Source organism: Caretta caretta, chromosome 10, assembly GCF_965140235.1.
Source record: "Caretta caretta isolate rCarCar2 chromosome 10, rCarCar1.hap1, whole genome shotgun sequence".
NCBI lineage: Eukaryota > Metazoa > Chordata > Testudines > Cheloniidae > Caretta > Caretta caretta.
Genome location: NC_134215.1, coordinates 23,639,595 through 23,660,689, shown reverse-complemented (window position 1 = coordinate 23,660,689; position 21,095 = coordinate 23,639,595). Strand labels below are relative to the sequence as shown.

General features: G+C 39.1%; 1 protein-coding gene across 8 annotated transcripts in view; it reads left to right on the top strand.

The window, feature by feature from the left end:
• Window positions 1-21,095, top strand: part of CLEC16A (C-type lectin domain containing 16A) — a 191,175-nt gene that overhangs the window by 45,843 nt on the left and 124,237 nt on the right. For 7 of the 8 annotated variants that reach the window (XM_075132774.1, XM_048865586.2, XM_048865579.2 and 4 more), the window contains exons 11-14: window positions 631-760; window positions 5,976-6,076; window positions 13,933-14,055; window positions 16,466-16,575. In XM_075132774.1, the coding sequence (XP_074988875.1) occupies window positions 631-760; window positions 5,976-6,076; window positions 13,933-14,055; window positions 16,466-16,575 (464 nt within the window). The remainder of the gene's footprint in view (window positions 1-630; window positions 761-5,975; window positions 6,077-13,932; window positions 14,056-16,465; window positions 16,576-21,095) is intronic. The other variant, XM_075132775.1, reaches the window with a different exon arrangement.

The following is a 21,095-nucleotide window of genomic DNA, read 5'->3' as shown; positions in this document are numbered from 1 at the left end:
GTCTATAGACCACTTGTTGAAAGACTTTGAAACGTAATAGTTTCATACTCAGAACCTGAAATATTAGCCATAAACAGAGTTTGTTTGCATTAGTTACTACAGTAACAACTGTACTGCTCCTTTAAATTCCACATACTGTTTCCCTCCACCTCTTTTTTTTTTTTGTGCCAATGTATTTTTTATAAAATCTGAAGCAGTTATATATAAACTAGTTTTGTTATGTTTGGGCGTAGAGTGAACAGTTTTTCACTTAAAGCCCCTGAGATAATTGAAAGTGTAAATAGTTTTTTGGCAAATGCTGACCATTTAAAAAATGCTGTTTAAAATGCTTGTCCGTTAACAGTTTTGTAAAGGCTTTCGTATTCAGAACTGTTGGTGTAATTATTTATGAAACCCCGAGTTTATTTCCTTCAGATTGTGTTTTTTAAATCTTATAAGAAATGCTTTTTAATATTTTGTGGTGATGGTAGGAAAATCAGAAAGGCCTCTGTGTATATTCTGACACATAAGCAGTGTCTTCCCTCATTTTTAGGTGCATAACACTTTTTTTAAAAATCACTTTTTCACATAAAGAATACTTCAGATAGGTCACATCTTCCTCTAAACTCAATTTTAGCTCTTTCTTTTAAGAAATAGAGATGGTAATCATGGAGCGGTGTAAGATGTCAGAATTGTCTATCTCAACTGTGACAGAGCAGAATACAACTGATGAAGAAAAGAGTGCTGCAGCCTCTGGGAATGAAATGATAAACTGGAGCAGGTATGAAAGAATTGTAATTCACCTGTCCAGGTTCCTTCCTTCTGCTTCTTTTTTCTAATTTTGTCGTCTCTCTTCTCTCCCCTCGTCCCCCCCCCCCCCCCCGCCCTCCCAATTTATGGCTCATCCAAACATTTTGCCTTTGACTGGTGTAGCTGTCTTGTATATGGTCATGTAGAAGGTGTGTCAGTAAGGAAGCAGTGTCTATCCTCTTCATTCCCTGGAGGCTGCTGTATCGAGTTTCCCTGCCTGAAAGGGGTGCCTTGTCTTAGAGCAGTTCTGTATGTTGTATGCCAGAATAGGAAGCATTACATGTAACACACAAACTGTGTTCTGAGGATGTGTTTTGTATGTCGTTTGGTTTGCCACTTTTCTTACAGTAGTACCCAGAAGCCTCAGTCGAGATCAGGGTTCCATTATGCTAGGTGGGAGTCTCGCAGCAATGACGTTAATCTTTTTGGTGCCGAAGAGCCTTTTAAGTGTGAAAATTAATTCTTAGCAGTTAAAATCTGAAATACTACTAACAATTAGGAAACTAAAGGATGTTCCAAATGTTCACTTTCTTCCCATTTGATTGTCTTAAATTGCTAAAGAATTAGTAACATATAAATGATTTAAATTTTTTAAAAAAGTAAAATATTAATTCTGTTTTTGAGATAATTTTCTCTATTGTGTCCTAGAGTATCCTGTTCTGCTTTTTCCCCCTGTGTTGGGTAAATGACTTTTTAGATGTCAACATACCCTGCAGTAATTTAGTTTGGATGCTGGGGTGATCAATAGCAATTTTGGTAAACAGAACATGTTGACAATAACATACTTTTTTTATCCAAGTGATTTGCAGTGTTGTGTATATAATGTAGGTGAGGTACTTTTTTTTTTTTTTTTTAACTGGAACAACTTCTGCTGGTGAAAGGCAAGCTTACATGGAGCTCTTCTTTAGGGAAGTGCGCTGTGTAAGCTTGACAGCTTGTCTCTTTCACCAACAGAAGTTGGTCCAGTAAAAGAGATTACCTCTACCACACTTGTCTAATTGTTAAGTGGGACGGCTTCATGAAGCGTAAAGATGGGTGACAGTAATGGGAACATAATGTTACAGATACTAGCAAGTGTGGGCAGCATAGGGGTTTTTTAAGTGAAGTGTGAGTGAGCAAGAGATTCTGGTTTACCACTTTTTATAAAATGAACTTGGCCATGATAGGACTAAGGACAGTGCCTGACGGTATTAGAACATTAGCTTTTAAGTCTTCAAAATGCAAAGTATTCATCTGATCATCCTAATACCTTGTCAGATATTTGCATTTCAGGACAGATGAGAATATAGATAGCGATCTAACAGCATCTTGCATCTTCGTTCAAATGCCATCTGTGCAGAAGTGAAGCACGTCTAAAAGCAAGAGTAGATCTTATCACACATGTAAGGGAAGTATTCCTAGACTTAGCAAAGTAAAATACTACACAAGACTTTTTGTTAAAGTGAATTTTTCAGTTTCTTGGTTAAGAAACAGTTAAAAACTTGAATTTTTTTAATACCTCAGCATTCTAAACTCTATTTGAATCCTCCCCCGTATAATGAAATAAACTGGATGAAATATTTTTTTGCATTAAAGATTAGATCTGTTTATAAGGAATATCTTTCCTATTTTGGTTATCCAATCTAATGGATCACTACAAATGTCATAACGAAGTTTGCACTTTCCGAAAGTTATGAAACACTGGTGGAAAGTGAGATAACTGAGGGCATGGCTATACTTGCAGATGTAGAGCACTTTGAGTTAAATCAGCCTTCGTAGAATGCAGTATGGAAAATGCTGCAGTCTGTCCACACTGACAGCTTCAAGCACACTGGCTTGGCCACATCTTGCAGCGACATTGGGAGCGGTGCATTATGGGCAGCTATCCCAGCATGCAAGTGGCTGCAATGTGCTTTTCAAATGGGCGTGTGTGGAGTGTGACAGGGAGCGTGTATGTGGGGGGAGAGTGGTTTTTTGGGGGGCTGAGAGCATGTCAGCATGCTGTCTTGTAAGTTCAGACAGCAGCAGACGCCCCCTACCCCACCACCCCTCTCTCTCTCACAGCATTCCACAGTAATGGTTGTTTTGTCTCAGAGGAGATAAGCAGCCGGCTGTCAGAAACCGAGCTTTCAATGGGATTTCCTACAGCCGATTCCAAACAATGACAAGAGTGGCCACTTGACTTAAGGGGATTATGGGATGTTTCCCGAGGGTGATCAGAGCGCAGTAAAGCAACACCTTGTTCACACTGGCGCTGCAGCGCTTCAGCGGGGGTGCAGCAAACGTTATTCCACTCGCTGAGGTGGAGTAGCAGCTGTGCTGTAGCCGTGGAGTCAGAGTGCTCTACGTACCTTACAAGTGTGGATGGGTAGTGAGCTAGTGCACTCAGGGCTCCTTTATTGCTCTGTAACTCGCAAGTGTAGCCAAGCCCTGAGTGTGGTCTGTATTGGCACATGTTGACTTTTTAAATGATGATGTCTAATGTAGATCCAGCTCTATAAGGCACGAAATTTAACAATATTGTGTGTAAACAAACCTTAATTTTGCAAGTTTTAATGTGCTCGACATTTGAATGCTAAGGTGGATCAATTTGAGGATAAATAGAATCCCTGTAGGTATTAACATTTGTTTAATATTGGGGGAGATACTAGAATCTGGAATTCTGTAGAAATTTAAAAAGTCATTTCCAGTCTGATCCTTCAAATAGAACTCACGTTAATCATTATTAGTGGGAGCAAAAATAACTGGAAAATATATTTGTCAGCACAGTATTTGCTACATAAACAGTAGCCAAATGACACATTGGATTTTGTTGTTCTGCACTGATGTACCTAGAATCATAGTACAGTAGTTGGGAAAAGGCATATAGGACCATCAAGTTCAAACTTCCTGCTAAGGCAGGACATTATGGCTCGGTTCTCAGTTCCCCCCCAAGCTAGTTTTTGTGTGAGGATGGATGGGGCAGATGGGGGAGGAACTTTTAAGTCATGTCTGTACTTCCCGTGTTCTCTGCCCTACCTGACTTCTAGCTAACACTTGTATAGTTGAATGGAATACAGCAAATGGCTGAATTGTTTATAGATGCAATAAATGTGGTTTTAAAGGAGACCACACATCTGAAATACCTGATTGTAGGTTATATGCTGTGATCATAGCTAAACTAGTGGCAGGAGAGGCTGGAAAAATGCAGTGAAACTTGCTTGCATAGTGACTGCTTCTCTTGTATCCAAAGGAACATCCAGGATTGTCTTTTATGGCGGTGGTATTGAGAGGATAGGAGCTGTACTCATTTTTCTATTTTGGGCTTTATTATTGGTATTAAAGCATTTCATACTTTCAGTCCAATGTAATCAATTCCTACTTGTCATATTGTACACTTCATTGTACACGTTTCTGATACCTAATATTTTTTTGGTTCTGTGAAGCGTGCCTCCTTGCATCTAGGTTAGGGAATGAAGCTCACTGCGCCAGCTGCCATCTTGCTGCTCATTGCTCACTCTGTAATAGCCTTTTGTTCTGGAAACTTAGCCCTCTGGCCAGGTCACCATTTAGTCCACCCCTTCTGGGCTTAACGTCCAACAGAACAACTGTTCAAACACTGTTGCCAGACAGTGTTCAGCCCCAGCTCAGGATTCTGTGCCAGTGTCTAGCACTGGAACCCAGGCCTGTCTGTTACACTGGGTTTTAGCCCAGAGACCCTATAACTAGCAATTAAACTGCCTCAGTTCATCTATAGAATCAGTAAAGGAGTACTTGTGGCACCTTAGAGACTAACCAATTTATTTGAGCATGAGCTTTCGTGAGCTACAGCTCACTTCATCGGATGCATGCAAGAATCAGTGTATATGTTTATCTAACTAGTATTGTAATTATTAGCTTTCTGAAAGTGAAAAGTGCTAAAATAGTGCTGAAGCTTGGTATCTTACCCAGCCTCCTTTGAAGTGTTGTTCCCAACCAAACTCTGCTTCCTATTTAGGTTGTACGAAATTAAAGCCAAGTATGTTGCAATAGTAGAGACTATAGAGAAACAAAGGGTGATTGTACAAAACAGGACAACTTTAGCCATGCTCTACAAAAAAGGCTGAAAAGCAGGCCTCAGAACCTAGTTATTGGTTTTGTTAGTTACACATGATTGAATGCTTTTATATAAAAATCCTTTTGGTCCTAATAGCTGCTCCACTGTGCCCTAGCTCTTTTTTTCCAGATGTCTGTTTAGTCCAGAAATTGAGTTTTGAAAGTATCTACTTGGTCACAACTCTGTCATGACTTGATTGTGTAAAGTCTCTGGCACTAGTCACTGAATCACCCCACATCGAACTCAAGATAACAGAGTGGTCTGAAATCAATTTAAACAGCTCAGGTTTCTTCTTTTAGACTTCTGTTCCTCCACATAGGAAGGATAATAGTTTCCTCCATAGATGGCTTAGAGTAAAACTTGTAGCTGTGTTCTAGTAAACATTGCTTTTATTTATACTAACCAATCGTGTAACCATCTCAAAGTTGTTCATTGGTCCTGAAGATGAACATGGTTAATATATGTTAGTTTTCCATATGTTCCAATGCAGTTTTGCATCACACACAGGTATAAACAATCCCCTGAAGTTCGTTGTGTCTGCTTAGAACAAACTGTGGAATGTCTAATGGTCCGTAATTTTTTTCCCCGGGGTTTTTTAAGGCACCAGTGCCAGTGAACATTGGGCCTGAAAGATAACCCATTATAAGTGAAGGCAATCATTTGGGAGGGTGCTGGGGAAAATTCCTACTAAAATGACAGGTGTAATACCAGTAATAAACACAATAAAATAACTGGTTTCATAGTAACAGCCGTGTTAGTCTGTATTCGCAAAAAGAAAAGGAGTGCTTGTGGCGCCTTAGACACTAACCAATTTATTTGAGCATAAGCTTTCGTGAGCTACAGCATCCGATGCATCCGATGAAGTGAGCTGTAGCTCACGAAAGCTTATGCTCAAATAAATTGGTTAGTCTCTAAGGTGCCACAAGTACTCCTTTTCTTTTTAATAAAATAACTGCTTTCAAACAGCTTGACTTTTGCTCTTTACCATATCTAAAGAGAAAATTGGGGCATAGTTGGATAGTGAGTCATTCTGTTCCATAGGGAGGTAATGGCACAGGCTATGTTACAATTAGCTAGTTCTTCAGGCATCCGAACAAAACCACCATTTTAATACTACTCTTTTTTTCCACAGGCCTTTTCTCGATATGGTATATAATGCACAGGACTGTACTGAAGATGATTACTATGCTCTCTTTGTACTTTGTCTTTTGTATGCAATGTCTCAAAATAAAGGTAAGATGTTTATTGCTTTGGATGTTCTTAAATGTGTCTTTCTACAGAAAGGAGAATAAAATAAGACTTGACTGCACTCGGTGGTCTTAGTTTGGTAAACATTTCTTCAGTGAACTACATATTTATTTTTTCTAGATGACTTAAACTACAAGAAACAAAAAAGGTTGTGTAGGATCTGCATGTTAGAAGAATTTTTAATAGAATGCTATAATTGTTTAGATGGTTTGTTTCTTCAATTGGTTTCCTAGAACTAGAAATGAATTACTCATTTGCGCTTTGTTCTCAGTTACTTGACTTCAGTACTCTTAAGCTGAACTTACAAAATATGTTCAGTGTGAACACTGGGGCCCTTATTCTCCCCTGACTTTCAGAGGCACGTGGTTGAAGCGAGTGCAAAGTGGGTGTAAAATACCACTACTAGAATGAGTGAAGAATTCCGACTTGGTAGCATTTACCCTTTGCTCAGGTGTAAATTACTATAGGATGTGCAAGGCAATGGAGAATTAGGCCCCTTATTTTTGAAAGTCTACTGTGGTCGGTTATTGGTACTCCATTCCACATGTCCTTAATTCTTTCTTTGTTAATGACACAGCTTTCTTTGTCTGCCACAGTTGCAAAATATGTTGCATCATAATTCTTTGGTTTCAATTTTAGAGATTTTATTATGAAGGTTTTTTGCTTTTAATACTTTTTCAGTTGGTTCATAGATTGTATATGTGACATTACTTGGGGTGCTGCAGAGTTGGCTTTACTGCTGATTATCTTGTAATGAACAGATGCAACTTTAATGGATTTTTCATTGTGAAAGTATTTGGACAAGTGACACGCACAATGATATAAACTGAATGCTAATGTAAGAATTCCAGGAAGTCTTGGTAGATAAAATGCATCAAATGTCTACATAATATAGAAATGAATTTTGTGTATGGAAGTATTGAGCCGTGACCCATACAATTCAGTTAATCATCAGAATTCGGGCTGTCAATCGATAAAAAATTGAGCGATTCATCGCACTGTTAATAATAACACCATTTATTTAATTGACTTCAATTATAACCCAAAATACAAAGTATACAGTGCTCACTTTATATTGATTTTATTACAAATATTTGCACTGTAAAACACCCCAAAAGAAATAGTATTTTTCAATTCACCTAATACAAGTACTGAAGTGCAATGTCTTTATCATGAAAGTTGAACTCACAGATGTAGAATTATGTACAAAATCCCCTTGCATTAATAAATAAAACAGTGTGAAACTTTAGAGCCTACAAGTCCACTCAGTCATATTTCTTGTTCAGCCAATGGCTCAGACTAACAAGTTTGTTTACATTTGCAGAAGATAATGCTGCCCGCTTCTTGTTCACAACGTTACTGAAAGTGAGAATAGGCGTTCGCGTGTCACAGTTGTAGGTGGTGTTGCAAGATATTTACATGCCAGATGTGCTAAAGATTCATATACCCCTTCATGCTTCAACCACCATTCCAGAGGACATGTATCCATGCTGATGACGGGTTCTGCTTGATAACAATCCAAAGCAGTGCAGACCGATGCATGTTCATTTTCATCATCTGAGTCCGATGCCACCAACAGAAAGTTGATTTTCTTTTTTTGGTAGTTTGGGTTCTGTGGTTTCTGCATTGGAGTGCTGCTCTTTTAAAACTTCTGAAAACATGCTCCACACCTCATGCCTCTCAGATTTTGGAAGGCACGTCAGATTCTTAAACCTTGGGTAGAGTGCTGTAGCTATATTTAGAAATCTCACATTCTTTGCATTCTGTGAAATCTACAGTGAAAGTGTTCTTAAAATGAACAACATTTGCTAAGTCATAATCTAAGACTACTGTAACATGAAATATATGGGAGAATGCGGGTAAAGCAGAGCTGGAGACATACAATTCTCCCCCAAGGAATTCAGTCCTAAATTTAATTAATGCATTATTTTTTTTAACAAGTGTCATCAGCATGGAAGCATGTCCTCTGGAATGGTGGCCAAAGCATGAAGAGATATATGAATGTTTAACATATCTGGCATATAAATACCTTGCAATGCTGGCTACAATTCTCACTTTCTGGTGATGTAAATAAAAGAGGGCAGCATTATCTCCTGTAAATGTGAACAAACTTGTTTGTCTTAGCGATTGGCCGACTCAGAACTAGGACTGAGTGGACTTGTAGGCTCTAAAGTTTTGTATTTTGTGTTTTTTGGGTGAAGTTATGTAACAAAAAAAAAATCTACATTTGTAAGTTTGCACTTCAGTACTTGTATGAGATGAACTGAAAAATTCTTTTGTTTATCATTTTTACAGTGCAAATATTTGTAATCAAAAATAATAATATAAATTAAGCAGTGTATACTTTTGTATTCTGAGTTGTAATTGAGATCAATATATTTGAAAATGTAGAGAAACATCAGAAGTATTGTTTAACGGTGCGATTAAAACTACAATTAATTGCAATTAATTTTTTTGAGTTAATCGTGTGAGTTAAGTGCGATTAATCAACGGGCCTAATCAAAATGAATTCTGGTTCAAGTTTCCAATAGAAAATTCTACTTCTACTTCTACTTCCACTTCACCTCTTGCATCTTTTTGAAATACTGACAAGTACAGAATGTATCTTACATGACTGGAGTATTTTTACTTAATTTCAACTTCCAACTCCTGAAACATACTGCCTTCAACTGAAATCCAGTTGAACAAAAACACAGCATTTCAGGACAGCAGTGTGTGTGGGGGGGGGGAGGGGGAAGAATGACTTCAATATAGTGGTAGAGGCATTTCTCGTAACACTTTGAACAGGTTCAGGTGAGGGAAAATGGCAAGTAGATTGATGATAGAAGTCCTGGAAGGTGAGGGTGCAAGTCCAGAATATTTTAATTTTACAACCAATTAAGGGTTATGGATACGTGGGTGGAAAGAATATAAAACTGTGGACAACTTTTTCCCCAGGGATATAGAAAATTAAGGTTTGAAACTGGTTAAAAATAACTCTACAGAACCACACTCTGTGGAGAGAAGAAATGGATTTGTCTGCTGCGTGGCTCCATTTTTCAGCTCAAATTGTGTAGTGGATGTGATAGGACCAAAATAATGCAGATTGAGCATCTTAAGGATGGAAACCAGGGATAGTCCTATAAAAGAAAATGAAGACTGAGGTCTGAAATTCATTATGTACCAAATACTCCTTACCCCATGGTTTATTGGGATCATCTAGCATGCAGTTGCAAAACATTGACCTGCTACATTTGCAGTTCATGTTGAAGGGCATTAATAATGCTAGACTGCCAGTACTTTTTAAAAAAAAAATCAGGCTCTCGTTACGTTATGTCAATGAAATCAGATACAGTTCGCTCGCTGTACATCTTTGGATGCAGCATGTGTGAAGTTAATTTGAGAAATTCTGTAAAATGTGAAATTTGAAGGAGTTAAACTTCTAGTAGAGCAGATGAATGTGGGTTTTATATGTGTAGTTTATTGTAATGGCAGTAGTTAGATTGAAATAACTTCAGCATCCATCATTAAACCCTTTCTTACAGCTATCCAGCTAGATAAATATTTTAACACTGGTCCCTGTACTTATAGAACACTTCCTTTCAAATATAATCCTTTTAGCTTGACTAATTTGGGGAATTAAGAGTCCCATTTGTTGGGCTAGGACACAATACAATAATAGCATAGTTTATGAGATCACAAATGTGTATTCTTTCAGACTATAATCTCTCTGCAGACTATTCTTATTTTGTAGAATATAATTTCATAAGCAACCCAATTCCAAATCAGTTAGTCGTAGGCATGCAAAGTTGCTATAATCACTTGTGTGTTCCTGTGTATATGGATTTGAAGGTGTTTCCTGATGACCTGCTTCTCTATTTGCTCCATTATTAAATTTGTTCTGTTAAAAGTTTTTGGCCATCTAAGACCTAGATATGGACAAGCAATATGTCTCCTTTTAACATATTTTGCTATCATGTTGGCTCTTTGGCCGAGTCTATCTTTCATGCTAAGGGATTTTTTTTAGTTCTTCACAAATAAGATGAATTAGACACCAACTTGGCAAATGGCCATTGTAGGGGCAGATGCGTGTCTGGAAGGAACAGAGCCAGTGTCTTTTCTGGATGAGTTCCAGCAGATCCTGCTCATTGAGATTCTGAAGGTGCTGTAAAAGGCACTGGCTCTTTGAGTGCTTTGAGTATAGTAAGAGGGGAGGAATTGCAGGGGGTGCTGGTAAATGTCCAGGCCCTCCCTAAAAAAAGTAGAACGTGGAGAACACTACTATGCATAGTTTCAGTCATTATTCAAAAATCAATTTTTGTGACTGATAATCTTTCCAGTAATCATGCTTTATTTTCTTTTTGGTGAAGATTATTGTGAAGGTTATAGCAAAATGCGTGTCTTGTCCTCAGATTCCTTGAACCCTACCACCTTGTCTTTCAGCCAGGATATGATCAAGTTGGCATTGGTCTATGATTTATCTTGATAAGATGTCCATGCTGTTTCTCTCAGTTGGCATTCCATTGAAAATAAGGTTTGTTAATTCTTCTGCGGGACCTGACTAGGGCGCTTTTAAATGCGTTCTAGTCTGAACTTTTAAAAGCCTCAAAATGTGGTTTTAGGCAATTGCTTACCAGCCAAACAGTCTCTAAGGCAAACTTCCCTGCGGCTCTATTTTATTATTCCTTTGTCTTAATATGTATTTGAGACCATTAGAGGTAATTGAGATAGTTTGTGTTGTCGTGTCACTGATGTGTGGATGGGATTCAGCTCCATCTGTTTTACCTCACCATTCTCTGTGTCTAATTGAAATTGAGATTTGGATGAGAGTTGGCTGAAAACTGCCTGGATAACACAGATGGTGAGAGTGTGCAGAAGAAATTTTTAAGACATTACAAGAGTGAGTCTTGTTGTTTTGTGTGGCTTGGGCCATTTTTGGCCCAAGAGATTTGCAATTTGGGGGTTCATTTGTCATCTTTATGGGTTTTGAATTGCAGGAGGCATCATTGGCTAATAATATTTTTCCACTTATGTGAGACAAGGAGCTAGTTCCATTTTCCCCTGATCATGGCCCTGCCATAAGATCCCCTTGTGTAACCCATGTTAACTGAAGCGTTGATACTTCCCCTCTAATAAGTGACCATGTATGGAGGTTTGAACCTTCTGTCTCTGAACTAATGCAGCCTGCTATTTTAGCTCTAGCAGTAGAGGCTCATGGGTTTTTAGCTCCTGGGTTCAATCCCTGTATATAATGATCCAGCCAAGGCCATAATTACAAGTGATGACCCATACAGGGATTTGAACTTCTATAGACTTTGGTATGAGCGTCCTTAAATTGGGGGATTATGTTAACAGTCTATCTTTGTCACCCTTTAGTGGAGAAATCATATATAGAGGTTTGTTAGCTACTGTCGTCTAGATTACAATAATCCAATGTACTGTATTTGAAGACCACTGGAAAGTTAGTGTAGAAGACTACTTCCCACCTTTTAGGTGGTGGTGGTAAAAAGCAACAATAGTTCAAAAGCTGCACTGGCTTCCTATTTGCTTTCAGGTTCAGTTAAGGCACTATTTACCATTGTGGGCCGCATCCAGTACTACCTGTATGGCCCTGAGGATGTCACATGGGCTGCTGTGCTGTGCTGATTGGGCCGCAAGCGGCTCACGGGCCACAGGTTGAGAATCACTTAGTTAAGGTGTTGGCTTTGGGACTTGGTTGTCAGATAGACTGCTCTGACTATGGTATGTTATGGTGGCTAGTTCTGTTTCTGTGAAATAGTGCTATTTTTATGTCCACTTCTGATGGAAGTGTACTTCTCATGTACTTCTCCCCTGAGTGCTATCTAGGGGTGTACTTTACACATCTAAAGTGTAAATAATTATCAGCAAATTATGTTCTTGTTAGAATGGGTGTTAGTGTATGGAAGCTGTTTTCTATTTACTGTAGAAATATGCAAATACAATTGAGGACATGTGCTCTCTTGCTTTAGAAGGGCAACTTTCAGGTGCTCAAGTTGTGTCATTAATAGTGCAGGCTTGGAAAAGTTTTCATGTATGTGTCACCTAGTTAAACACAGCAAAGTAGGACTTTCCAAAGGGTAAGAGCACACACAGAATTCTAATCACTAGTAATTAATTTTATTCATTATCGAGCTGAAAATTGACCCTACAGTGTCCCTGGAATCCATATAGAACCATTTTACATGCTAAGTATGTGAAGTCAGTGCATGTTCATTTAGAATTATTGTGTTGTCTTGTACCTACGCACATTGCATACATGTTACTATTCATTACACAGGTTGCACAATTAAATAAATCTAAAAAAACCCAGAAGTTGAATATTTGGTCACCTATTTAAATAGTAACTTGCTGGCAGAAGGCTTTTACTGCTGATCTATTTCCCTCCTTTTAGGCAAATGTGATTACTAATGGCACAGTTACCCTCCACGCTACAGAGTCAGTCGCGCATTTTTGTGATCACTGTTAATACCCCTCAGTTTTGTTTATGAAGTCTTTGCACAATATGGTTTGAAAATTGTTAAGCAGTAACAAGTAATAAAGATTATGGGGTAAAAATATTATGTTTTTTTGAACAACAAGCCATGCTCAGTATTTGAGATGGCAGAGAATAGACTGTTCCTATGGCTGGGTGTATTCCGACTGTGGAAGTAGTATATGAGACCTGGAAACTTCTCATGTGAGTCCTGTGTTGCCACTACATTGTTGTAGTAAGAATGCTTTGCTTTGAATTCAGCATACTACACAAATCATACTTCAGGGTATGGTAAAATGCTGCATATTTCAAAATGAATAGGAATGGCTTAATTCCTTACAAACAAGCCTTTCTTTAAGATTTTTAGTGGGAAAACAAAACTGTTGCATTAGCCAATTGTAATTACAGTCAGCAGTGTAACTGTGGAAAAACTAATATGCAGAATTGTTTGAAAGAAGGATGTTAAACAGGCTTAATTTGATACCTGCCACAAAATAAAAGTTTACTTTTACCATACAAGGAATTACTTTTTATCTGGTAAGTAAATAAAGTGAGGCTATACTAAAAAAACACTGAAATCAAGTGTTTCGAAAAGCACACTTAAAAAAGATATAACCATAAGGCATCACAAGTGACATTTGGATTGGCTTAGCAGGAGTTCAGGGTTGGAAGAAATTCAATAAAGTGGAGTACATTGTTCTGATCTATTATGGAAATGTTTTAGAGTTACTTGGAATCAAGACAATGAGCTTTTTAACAGTCTGTAACCATTGTCTGAGGTCTTACTGTAACACATGTTTTTCATAAAGGCTAATATTTCAAACCAGAATATTATGAGAAATCCAACTTGGCATGAAAACTTAGAATTTGTTTATATTTCTTGTAGGTACTTTCACAAAAGCCAGTGTGTTTAGCATTTTGGAGTTGTAATTATGAACCTTTTAATCTGGCTTGTTCCCTGGTAACTGTTGGTTAAGAGAATTAATCTTAACACGTAGGAAAAAAATTTTCTCTGGTTTTCTTAAATCAGACTTCCAGCAGGACCCTTACATGACTTGGTCAGTTGTCAACAAAGTAATAATACTTTTAAATGATTTTCCAAGGAACTGAAGAAGTTTAGGTGTCCATTTCAGTGGAATTCCATCCTTCAGGCTCCTTTTTGAAAATCCCAACCTGGAAGGTTGTAAAATTTGTTCAGTCTTTTGTTTTCTTTTCCAACTGTGCCACAGCCATTCAAATGTCACAATTTTATTCTCTGCCAATGCAGTTCTATATTGCTTGTGATACTCTGCATTTTCAAGATGACTTATTGTAATTTTTAATAGCTATTAGCTAATAAATATCCTCCTGTTTTCTTCTGCTTCAAAAGGAATTGATCCTGTCAAGCTGGAGAGAATTCAGCTTCCAGCACAGCATGCTGAGGAGAAAAGTTCATACAACCACGTACTTGCAGAAAGGCTCATCAGGATAATGAATTATGCTGCTCAACCAGGTAGAGCATTTCTGATCATGTCAACTGATTTACTTTTTTTGTGCAGCAATAAGTTCCGAAAATGTAATGTCACTGTTTAAAATATTTGAAGTACTTCCCCCATGGGGAAGAGACTCGCTGCTGTTCAACTGGAACTAGCAAGCTCTTGTCAGATGATAAGCAGATCTGGCCTGTGAAAGAGACACACATAGCCGCATTCCACTGGGGAGCAGAGTAAGTAGGAATTCTGTTTTTCTTCTGAATAGTTGCTATTGTATTCAAGACAACAGGGAGGCCTAAGACCTTAAAGTTCCTGCGTATTGTTGAGTTACATAAGCAAAATGTCCAGCAAGCAATAACAAGAGTTAGTTTACATTTTAGTAACTGATATTAGGTCCCAATCCTGCACGCATGCACTTCAGTAAAACTACTGCTGCGAGTAAAGTTACTTCCATGTGTAATTCTTGCAGTATTTGGCTCCTTAGTTTGTAGCTGTCCTTCATTTCTAGGCTGATTACAAATTTTCAATCAAAGTTTTTTTTTATGCAAAATTTGGGCATTCAGCTAAATTTTTTTGTTAATCAGAAAAATGAAGGGTTTTTTTATAAAGTTCAAATTTGTGCGGGTGCGGGGAGGAACACACCCGTTTTTCCAATGGCTCTAGTCATCTCACCTCTTCTAAATTAAGTAACTCATGGAAACATTGTGTTCAAGCATTAGCTCTTCACTGCTTGGTTTCTATTTAAACAAAAGCACTTCCTTAGAATCCATAATTAGCACTGCTGGGCAAAACTGGTAGTGTGTTAGACATGATTCAGAGAAGTCTCCTTATTCCCCCCTCCTGCTCCAACTCTGGACGGGGCTCTACAGGGCCTTGTTTCTGGTCCTCTTCTCCCTCTATAATTTTTCTGAGTAATCTCATCCAGAAACATGGATGAGAATATGATCTTTATGCTGAGGATTGTCAGATCTACCTCTCTTCTGAACCACCATCTGCTATCCAAACTTAAATTTCTTCCTGTCCTTCTGAAATCTCATAGATGTCCAACCGTCAGTTTGAGATCAACATGGCCAAAACAGGTCTTAATTTCACCCCCCCACCCCCTCAAATACTGCCATCCTCCCTTCTTTCTCTATCTGTGGGCAACATCCTCATCCTCCCTGTAATCTGGGCATAATCATCTTCTCTGCAAGATTTAAACACAGCCTAGATGTGAGAATCTAGACATGGCAAATTCTTTCTGCATAACATAACGTTGCTAAGATACGGTATTTCCCATCATCTACACAGCTAAAAATGTCATCAAAGTCTCCTCTTGGCTACTGCAACATCCTCCCCCTCCCCCGGCCTTGACAGAGGCAGTCTTGCCTCGTTCATATCCATTTAAAATGTTGCTGCAACAATCACTTTCCTAGCTTGTTGCTTTATCGGTCACCTGCCACTTTGCTTCCCTTCGCTGGCTCCCCCTTCCCCGCCACATCAGACACAAGTTACTTGTCTTCACTTTCAAGGCCATTCACTGTCTATCCCATGCTACCTGTTGTCTCATATGCTTTTGAGATGTTCACTCCCACTCCTGCTCTTTCAGTGATGCCAGCCTTAACGGCCCACTTGTTGTTGTTTTTCAAATAAACACCCTATGTTTTCTTCCAAGTTGCCCATCATGCATAGAAGGGACTACCCATAAACATCTGCAAAGCACCATCATTGTTCTCCTTCAAATCCCTCCTTAAAACTCTTTTCTTAATGCCTTGAAAAAACTTAACAGTTAGACTGCTGGTGTGCTGAGACTGCTGCTTGTCATGCTGACCAATGTTGGCTCTTTGTTCTCCCCCATCAGTCCACCTGTTGTGTGTATCTTATCTGTATCCACCTGTTGTCATCTTATATTTAGATTGGGGGCAGACAGTCTTGTGTTTGTATATTGTCAACACAATGAGATCCTGGACCATGACAATGAATGATGATAATTATACTTCTGTTCCTGAAAGCTGCACTGGTGTAGCAGTTTTTCAACCTGAAGGAGTGAGCTGGGGATGGGGAGAGAAGAGAGCTCTTAAGGTTTCCTTTCCCCAAATGTTTGAAAAATCCTGTTTGCTGGATTATCCCAAAGCCAAAAAATTTTGCTTTTAGTTTTGTGTCTGGGGCTGAGTCTCCTGGCAATAGTGATTTGACAGCTCCCAGAGAAGGAGTGGACTCCATCAGTGACAGAAATAATCTTAGCTTTCTCTTGAGAGATCACTATTTTGCAAGGTCATAATCTATGTGCCTGAGACTAGATCATGCCGTTGTAGTATAGTCTGGTTTTGTTGTGTGTGGCCGTTTGTGTGTGTGTGTGGGGGGGGAGGGAATGGAAAGCCTCTGAGTAAAAAAGATTTCTCCTGAGTAAATACCCTGTACATCAGGATTGTAATTGACTTCTTACTTTAGATGGAAAAGTTCGTCTGGCAACACTGGAACTGGGCTGTCTATTACTAAAGCAGCTAGTATTATCTAAAAGTGGCAGTATTATAAAAGATGTTCACCTTGCTTGCCTTGAGGTAAGTGTGTGCTACTTAGCTATCACCTTAAAGAAAGTGTCTTAGCGTTAAGGCCCACATAAGTAACGGTTTTGTTGGTTATAATGGCAGCCGGACATGAACTACAGCTGCACAGATCATTCTGTTCTGTTTAGTTTCATATAATCCATCTCTACAGCAAATACCTTTTGTTTAATTGCACAGAACTATCTGAGGAAAGAGGCTGTCTAGCGGTTAGATTAAGGAGTTGGGAGGTGGGACTCCTAGGTTGTCTTCTCAGCTTTGCCATCACCTTGCTGTGTGAACTCCGGAAAGTGTCAAGATAGCTGTGTATAAGGGCTCTTCTGCACTGCCCCACAGTTCTGACTCTCTAGGGGTGTAAATAGCAGTGCACACCAAAGTGCTGCACTGTAACTCTCCTGTGTGGATGTTGCAGGTGCAAACTAAACTGTTGCTACTTCACATTAATGTGGTTCTGTCTGAGGATTAAGTTAGTGGGAAGTATGAACCTTTTAGTTCTCATGCAGCATCCCCATGGGGCAGTTACAGGGCAACGCTTTTGTGTGCACTGCTGTTCACACCCCCAGAGTCCAAACTGCGGGGCAGTGCAGATGTGCCCTGTGTTTCTGTGTAAAATTTGGATGCTCCCCATCTCGCAATGGTGCAGTGAGAGTTAATTATTTGTGACTCACTTTGAGTTGCTCAGATGAAAGGCATTTTGTAAATGCAAAACCCCTATTCTTTTCACCAAGATGAAGATTGGGAGGCTGAGTACATAGAAACCATCCCAGTATATAGTCAGCTTTTTTTCTGAATGAAATTATCAGGAAATAATTCTCCTTTGAGTGGCTTCTTCATATTCTCATTCATAGGATATGCCAACTGGATACAGCTAAGACAGTGGAACCTTAACTAGGAGTGCTTATTAGAGTGCTCTTGCACTCCCTCCTTCCCCTTCCCTCACTGTTCCTGAACACCTAGGAGGGAGACTAGGAAAGGGTGTGGCTCTCTGGCCAGTTCAGTTCCTTCCAGTTACTAGTGGCGATGGATTAGGAATTGCTCTCGATCATTGGTCCTTCTTAAATTGCCCAACTATCTTTAATAAAAATCTGTACATATTCTAACAAAACTTTATACTATATTAGGATTTTAGTGTTAGGGAGGCTGCTCCAAGCATTAGTCCTGGAAGAAACCTTGATGGCAGACCCAAAAATTAAGCAGCTTGGCTTTAAACTCTCTGCTGCTTGCTCTTCAGGCTTCCCAGGATCAGTGTCACATGGTGCCTTGCCTGCCCCACAGAAAGATATTTATTATTAATTTTTATTAATTTTTATTAATTGATCAGACTGATTACTGGCTAGACTGGTGAATGCTGCCGTGGCAGAGAAGGCACTATTGACCAGCTCCTTGACATTACTCATACCTTCATTCCAATCATTGAACCAGACAATGCCAGTCTCCTTTTGAACCTTCACATCTAAAGATACTGGATTTGTCTGTAAAACTGAAGGGGAGAGAACAATTTCCCACTCTAGTGCATAATACATTGGAAGATGAAGAGTAGATGGTTTTACACAAACTTCAGAAAACGGATCCTGTATTCGAAGATTGACTATCCATTGATGAAAATGCAAAGATGCTGTTGCCTTTTGCAAATTAGTGGAAAGAATACCAACTACTTCAAGAAAAGAGTTCATATGCAGGTTTTGACATCCTACATTCTCTCAGCAGTATTAAATGGAATTTTACAATTTGCGATGCTCATGTGGGCAAGCCCAGCTTTGGTTCAACCAATATTTTAAAATACAGACAAATTATGTCATTTACCCCAAAATGGCTTCTCCTATTCCTACACACGCATAGAATCAAACTCCCTGGTGGTTTAAGTGGCTGTTCAGAGGTCTAAAGGTCGATTAGTCCTTCTGTACTGCTTCATATAAGAATGGAAAGAACATGGATTTATGGGGTTGGAGGAAGCCTTCTCTTCCTCCACTTTAGGTTTGAGTAACAAGCAGTGATCTTGCTGTACCAATACCATATATGGGTGAAAATGTCAGTGCCTACTGAACTGCTCCCAGGCTAACAGAGAACTCGCAAATGCCATCATTATGGTGGGTCAGCAAGTGGCAAAATATGACTTGGGAACATCTCTTGATTCTTCCGACTCTGCAGTTAGAGCTGTAGTTTTTGCAGTTTCTGTTAGAAGGTTCACTTGTTTAAATCTGCAAGAATTCCAGAAACAAAGTCTCTCTCTAAATTTGGGGATCTTCCCTTAGAGAAGGACTGTTTAGTACCAAAACTAATGAGGTTTCTGGAAAAATTAGACCAGACACCCTGCCAGGTTGCTGGGCATCTAGCAACAGCCCAAGAGGAAACGTGGTTTTCAGGTACCCATTCATAGTCTTCCTCTTTTCGACTTCCCCACAGGAGACTGTTATTACTAACAATGTCCTCTTCACAGTGAAAGGGCTACTGAAGAAACTTCAAGAATCAGTGCAAACAATCATCTTTGAGAGCAGTGATGTCTGGCCTTTGGCCCCAAGTTTGACATACTGCCCAGGAACGGCAATCCAGTACTAATTCAAGTGTATTTTCCTCAATTTAGAGCCCGACTGGATCATTTTTTCCACTGCATTTCCACAGGCAAGTGTCTTTTTTAGAAATTACAAGAGGTATCAGTACAGTTCAAAACTATTCATCCTTCCATTCCCTATTAGGAACCCTCATTGCAAAAGTCTGTTGAGATAATTTGCTTCTTGCCCTCCCCAAAAGAGGGTAGTGCCAAGGAATAGAGGAGAAACACAGGGCTCTATTCAAGGTCTTTTCTTGGAGGTCTTCACTCTATACTAGACCTTAAGAAGCTCAACACTTTCATCAGGAAAATTAATTTCCATATTCTGACCCAAGCCTCTACTATACTCTCCCGTTCTTAAGGAGTGGTTTGCTGCTCTCTGTTTAAAAGGACAACTGTTCCATATCTCCAAAAGACTCACTCATCACAAGTACCTTCATTTAGTGGGGCAGGATCGTTTTAGTACAAGGTGGTCCCTTTTGGACTTTCTGCTGCCACAGAGTATTTACAAAATGTGCATCTGTGGTGGCAACTCACATAAGAGGGAATTTATGTGAACCATTTGAACAATAGGTTATGTAATCAAAGGAACACCTTTACAATGCTCTCTTCTGCATATACTCCCTTTGAAAGATCTGGGTTCATGATAAATTGAAAAGTTACTCTTACCAATCTCCTATAAAAGCTCTTTACCTTTTGAATGGATATTAAGTAGTGTTTTACCTCAAATTGATGGGATTTTTAGTTTCAAAATAAGTCACCCTATATGCTAATCTTAAAATGAGAACCTTATAGCACTAGCTGTCAACCAGATACAGAGTACAGACAGTGTGTATTGAAAATTAACCATTCCAAAGAAAGTGCTGTGATTTTTGAGGTGGGGCACTCAATTTGCAATGTCTTCAGGGGTATACCATTCAGCCCTCTTGTTCCATTTTAACAGTTACCTCTGATGTGCCAACAATGGATGGGGCCTCACTGCTTCTGGTTCACAGTGTAGGGAACACTAAAATCCCCCAGAGACTAAGTTACAAATAAACCTTCTGGGGCTCAGAGAAATTTGTTAGGCATTAAAAACTTTCTTATGTCACCTCCAGCACAGTGGCTCCAGGTGGTTATGAACAATATCACAAACAGGGAGGTTCCTATTCTACTCAACTTTGCAGAGAGGTTACAGTTTTATGGGAATGATGTATTCTTATGCACCTGTCAGGGAAGAACAGCAACCTGACAGACCAACTAAGAAGAATAACAACAGAGGCTCACAAGTGGTCACTGAAAACACCAATGATGGAGGAATTCTCTGCATGGTGGGGACACCACATTATTTACAAAGAAGTTTGGAAGTGTCAAAGGTTTTGTTCATAAGCACAGAGAAACAGGCATTTTGAGTTTTGATTCTGCATATAATGAAGGCAAGGACTACTGCGTGCCTTTCTTCCTATCCTTTTATGCAGGGGGTCATAAGGAAAGTAAATCAGGACAAGGTCAAGATAATCTTATTCACGCCTGCTTGGCCCAGAGAACAATGGTCCCCAGACCTACTGTACCTCTTAGCAGGGACCTACAAAGTGCTGCCTGTTACTCCATATTTACTGATCCAACAAGATAATGGAGTCTGTCCTCTAGATCAAAGCACACTGCATGTCACCACATGGGCAATAGGTTTCTAATGGACTATGAACTACTTTTGTTCTGCTGATGTTCAGAATGTCTTAATGAGCTCCAGAAAAGAATCTAATCAAATGGTACAATTTAAAACTGAAAAGCTTCAGTGTCAGCAGGTAATAATACATCCCCTTTGACTGCCCAATTCAATGTATACTGGAATACTTGCTCCAGCTTAAAATCTGACTTGCTGCTTTCTTTAAAGTTCATTTATCTGCCATATCAGCCTTCTATTCTTTTGATGATAAATGTTTGCTTGTGAAAGAGTTAAGTCTCTTTAAACATTTCTTAACATTTATCC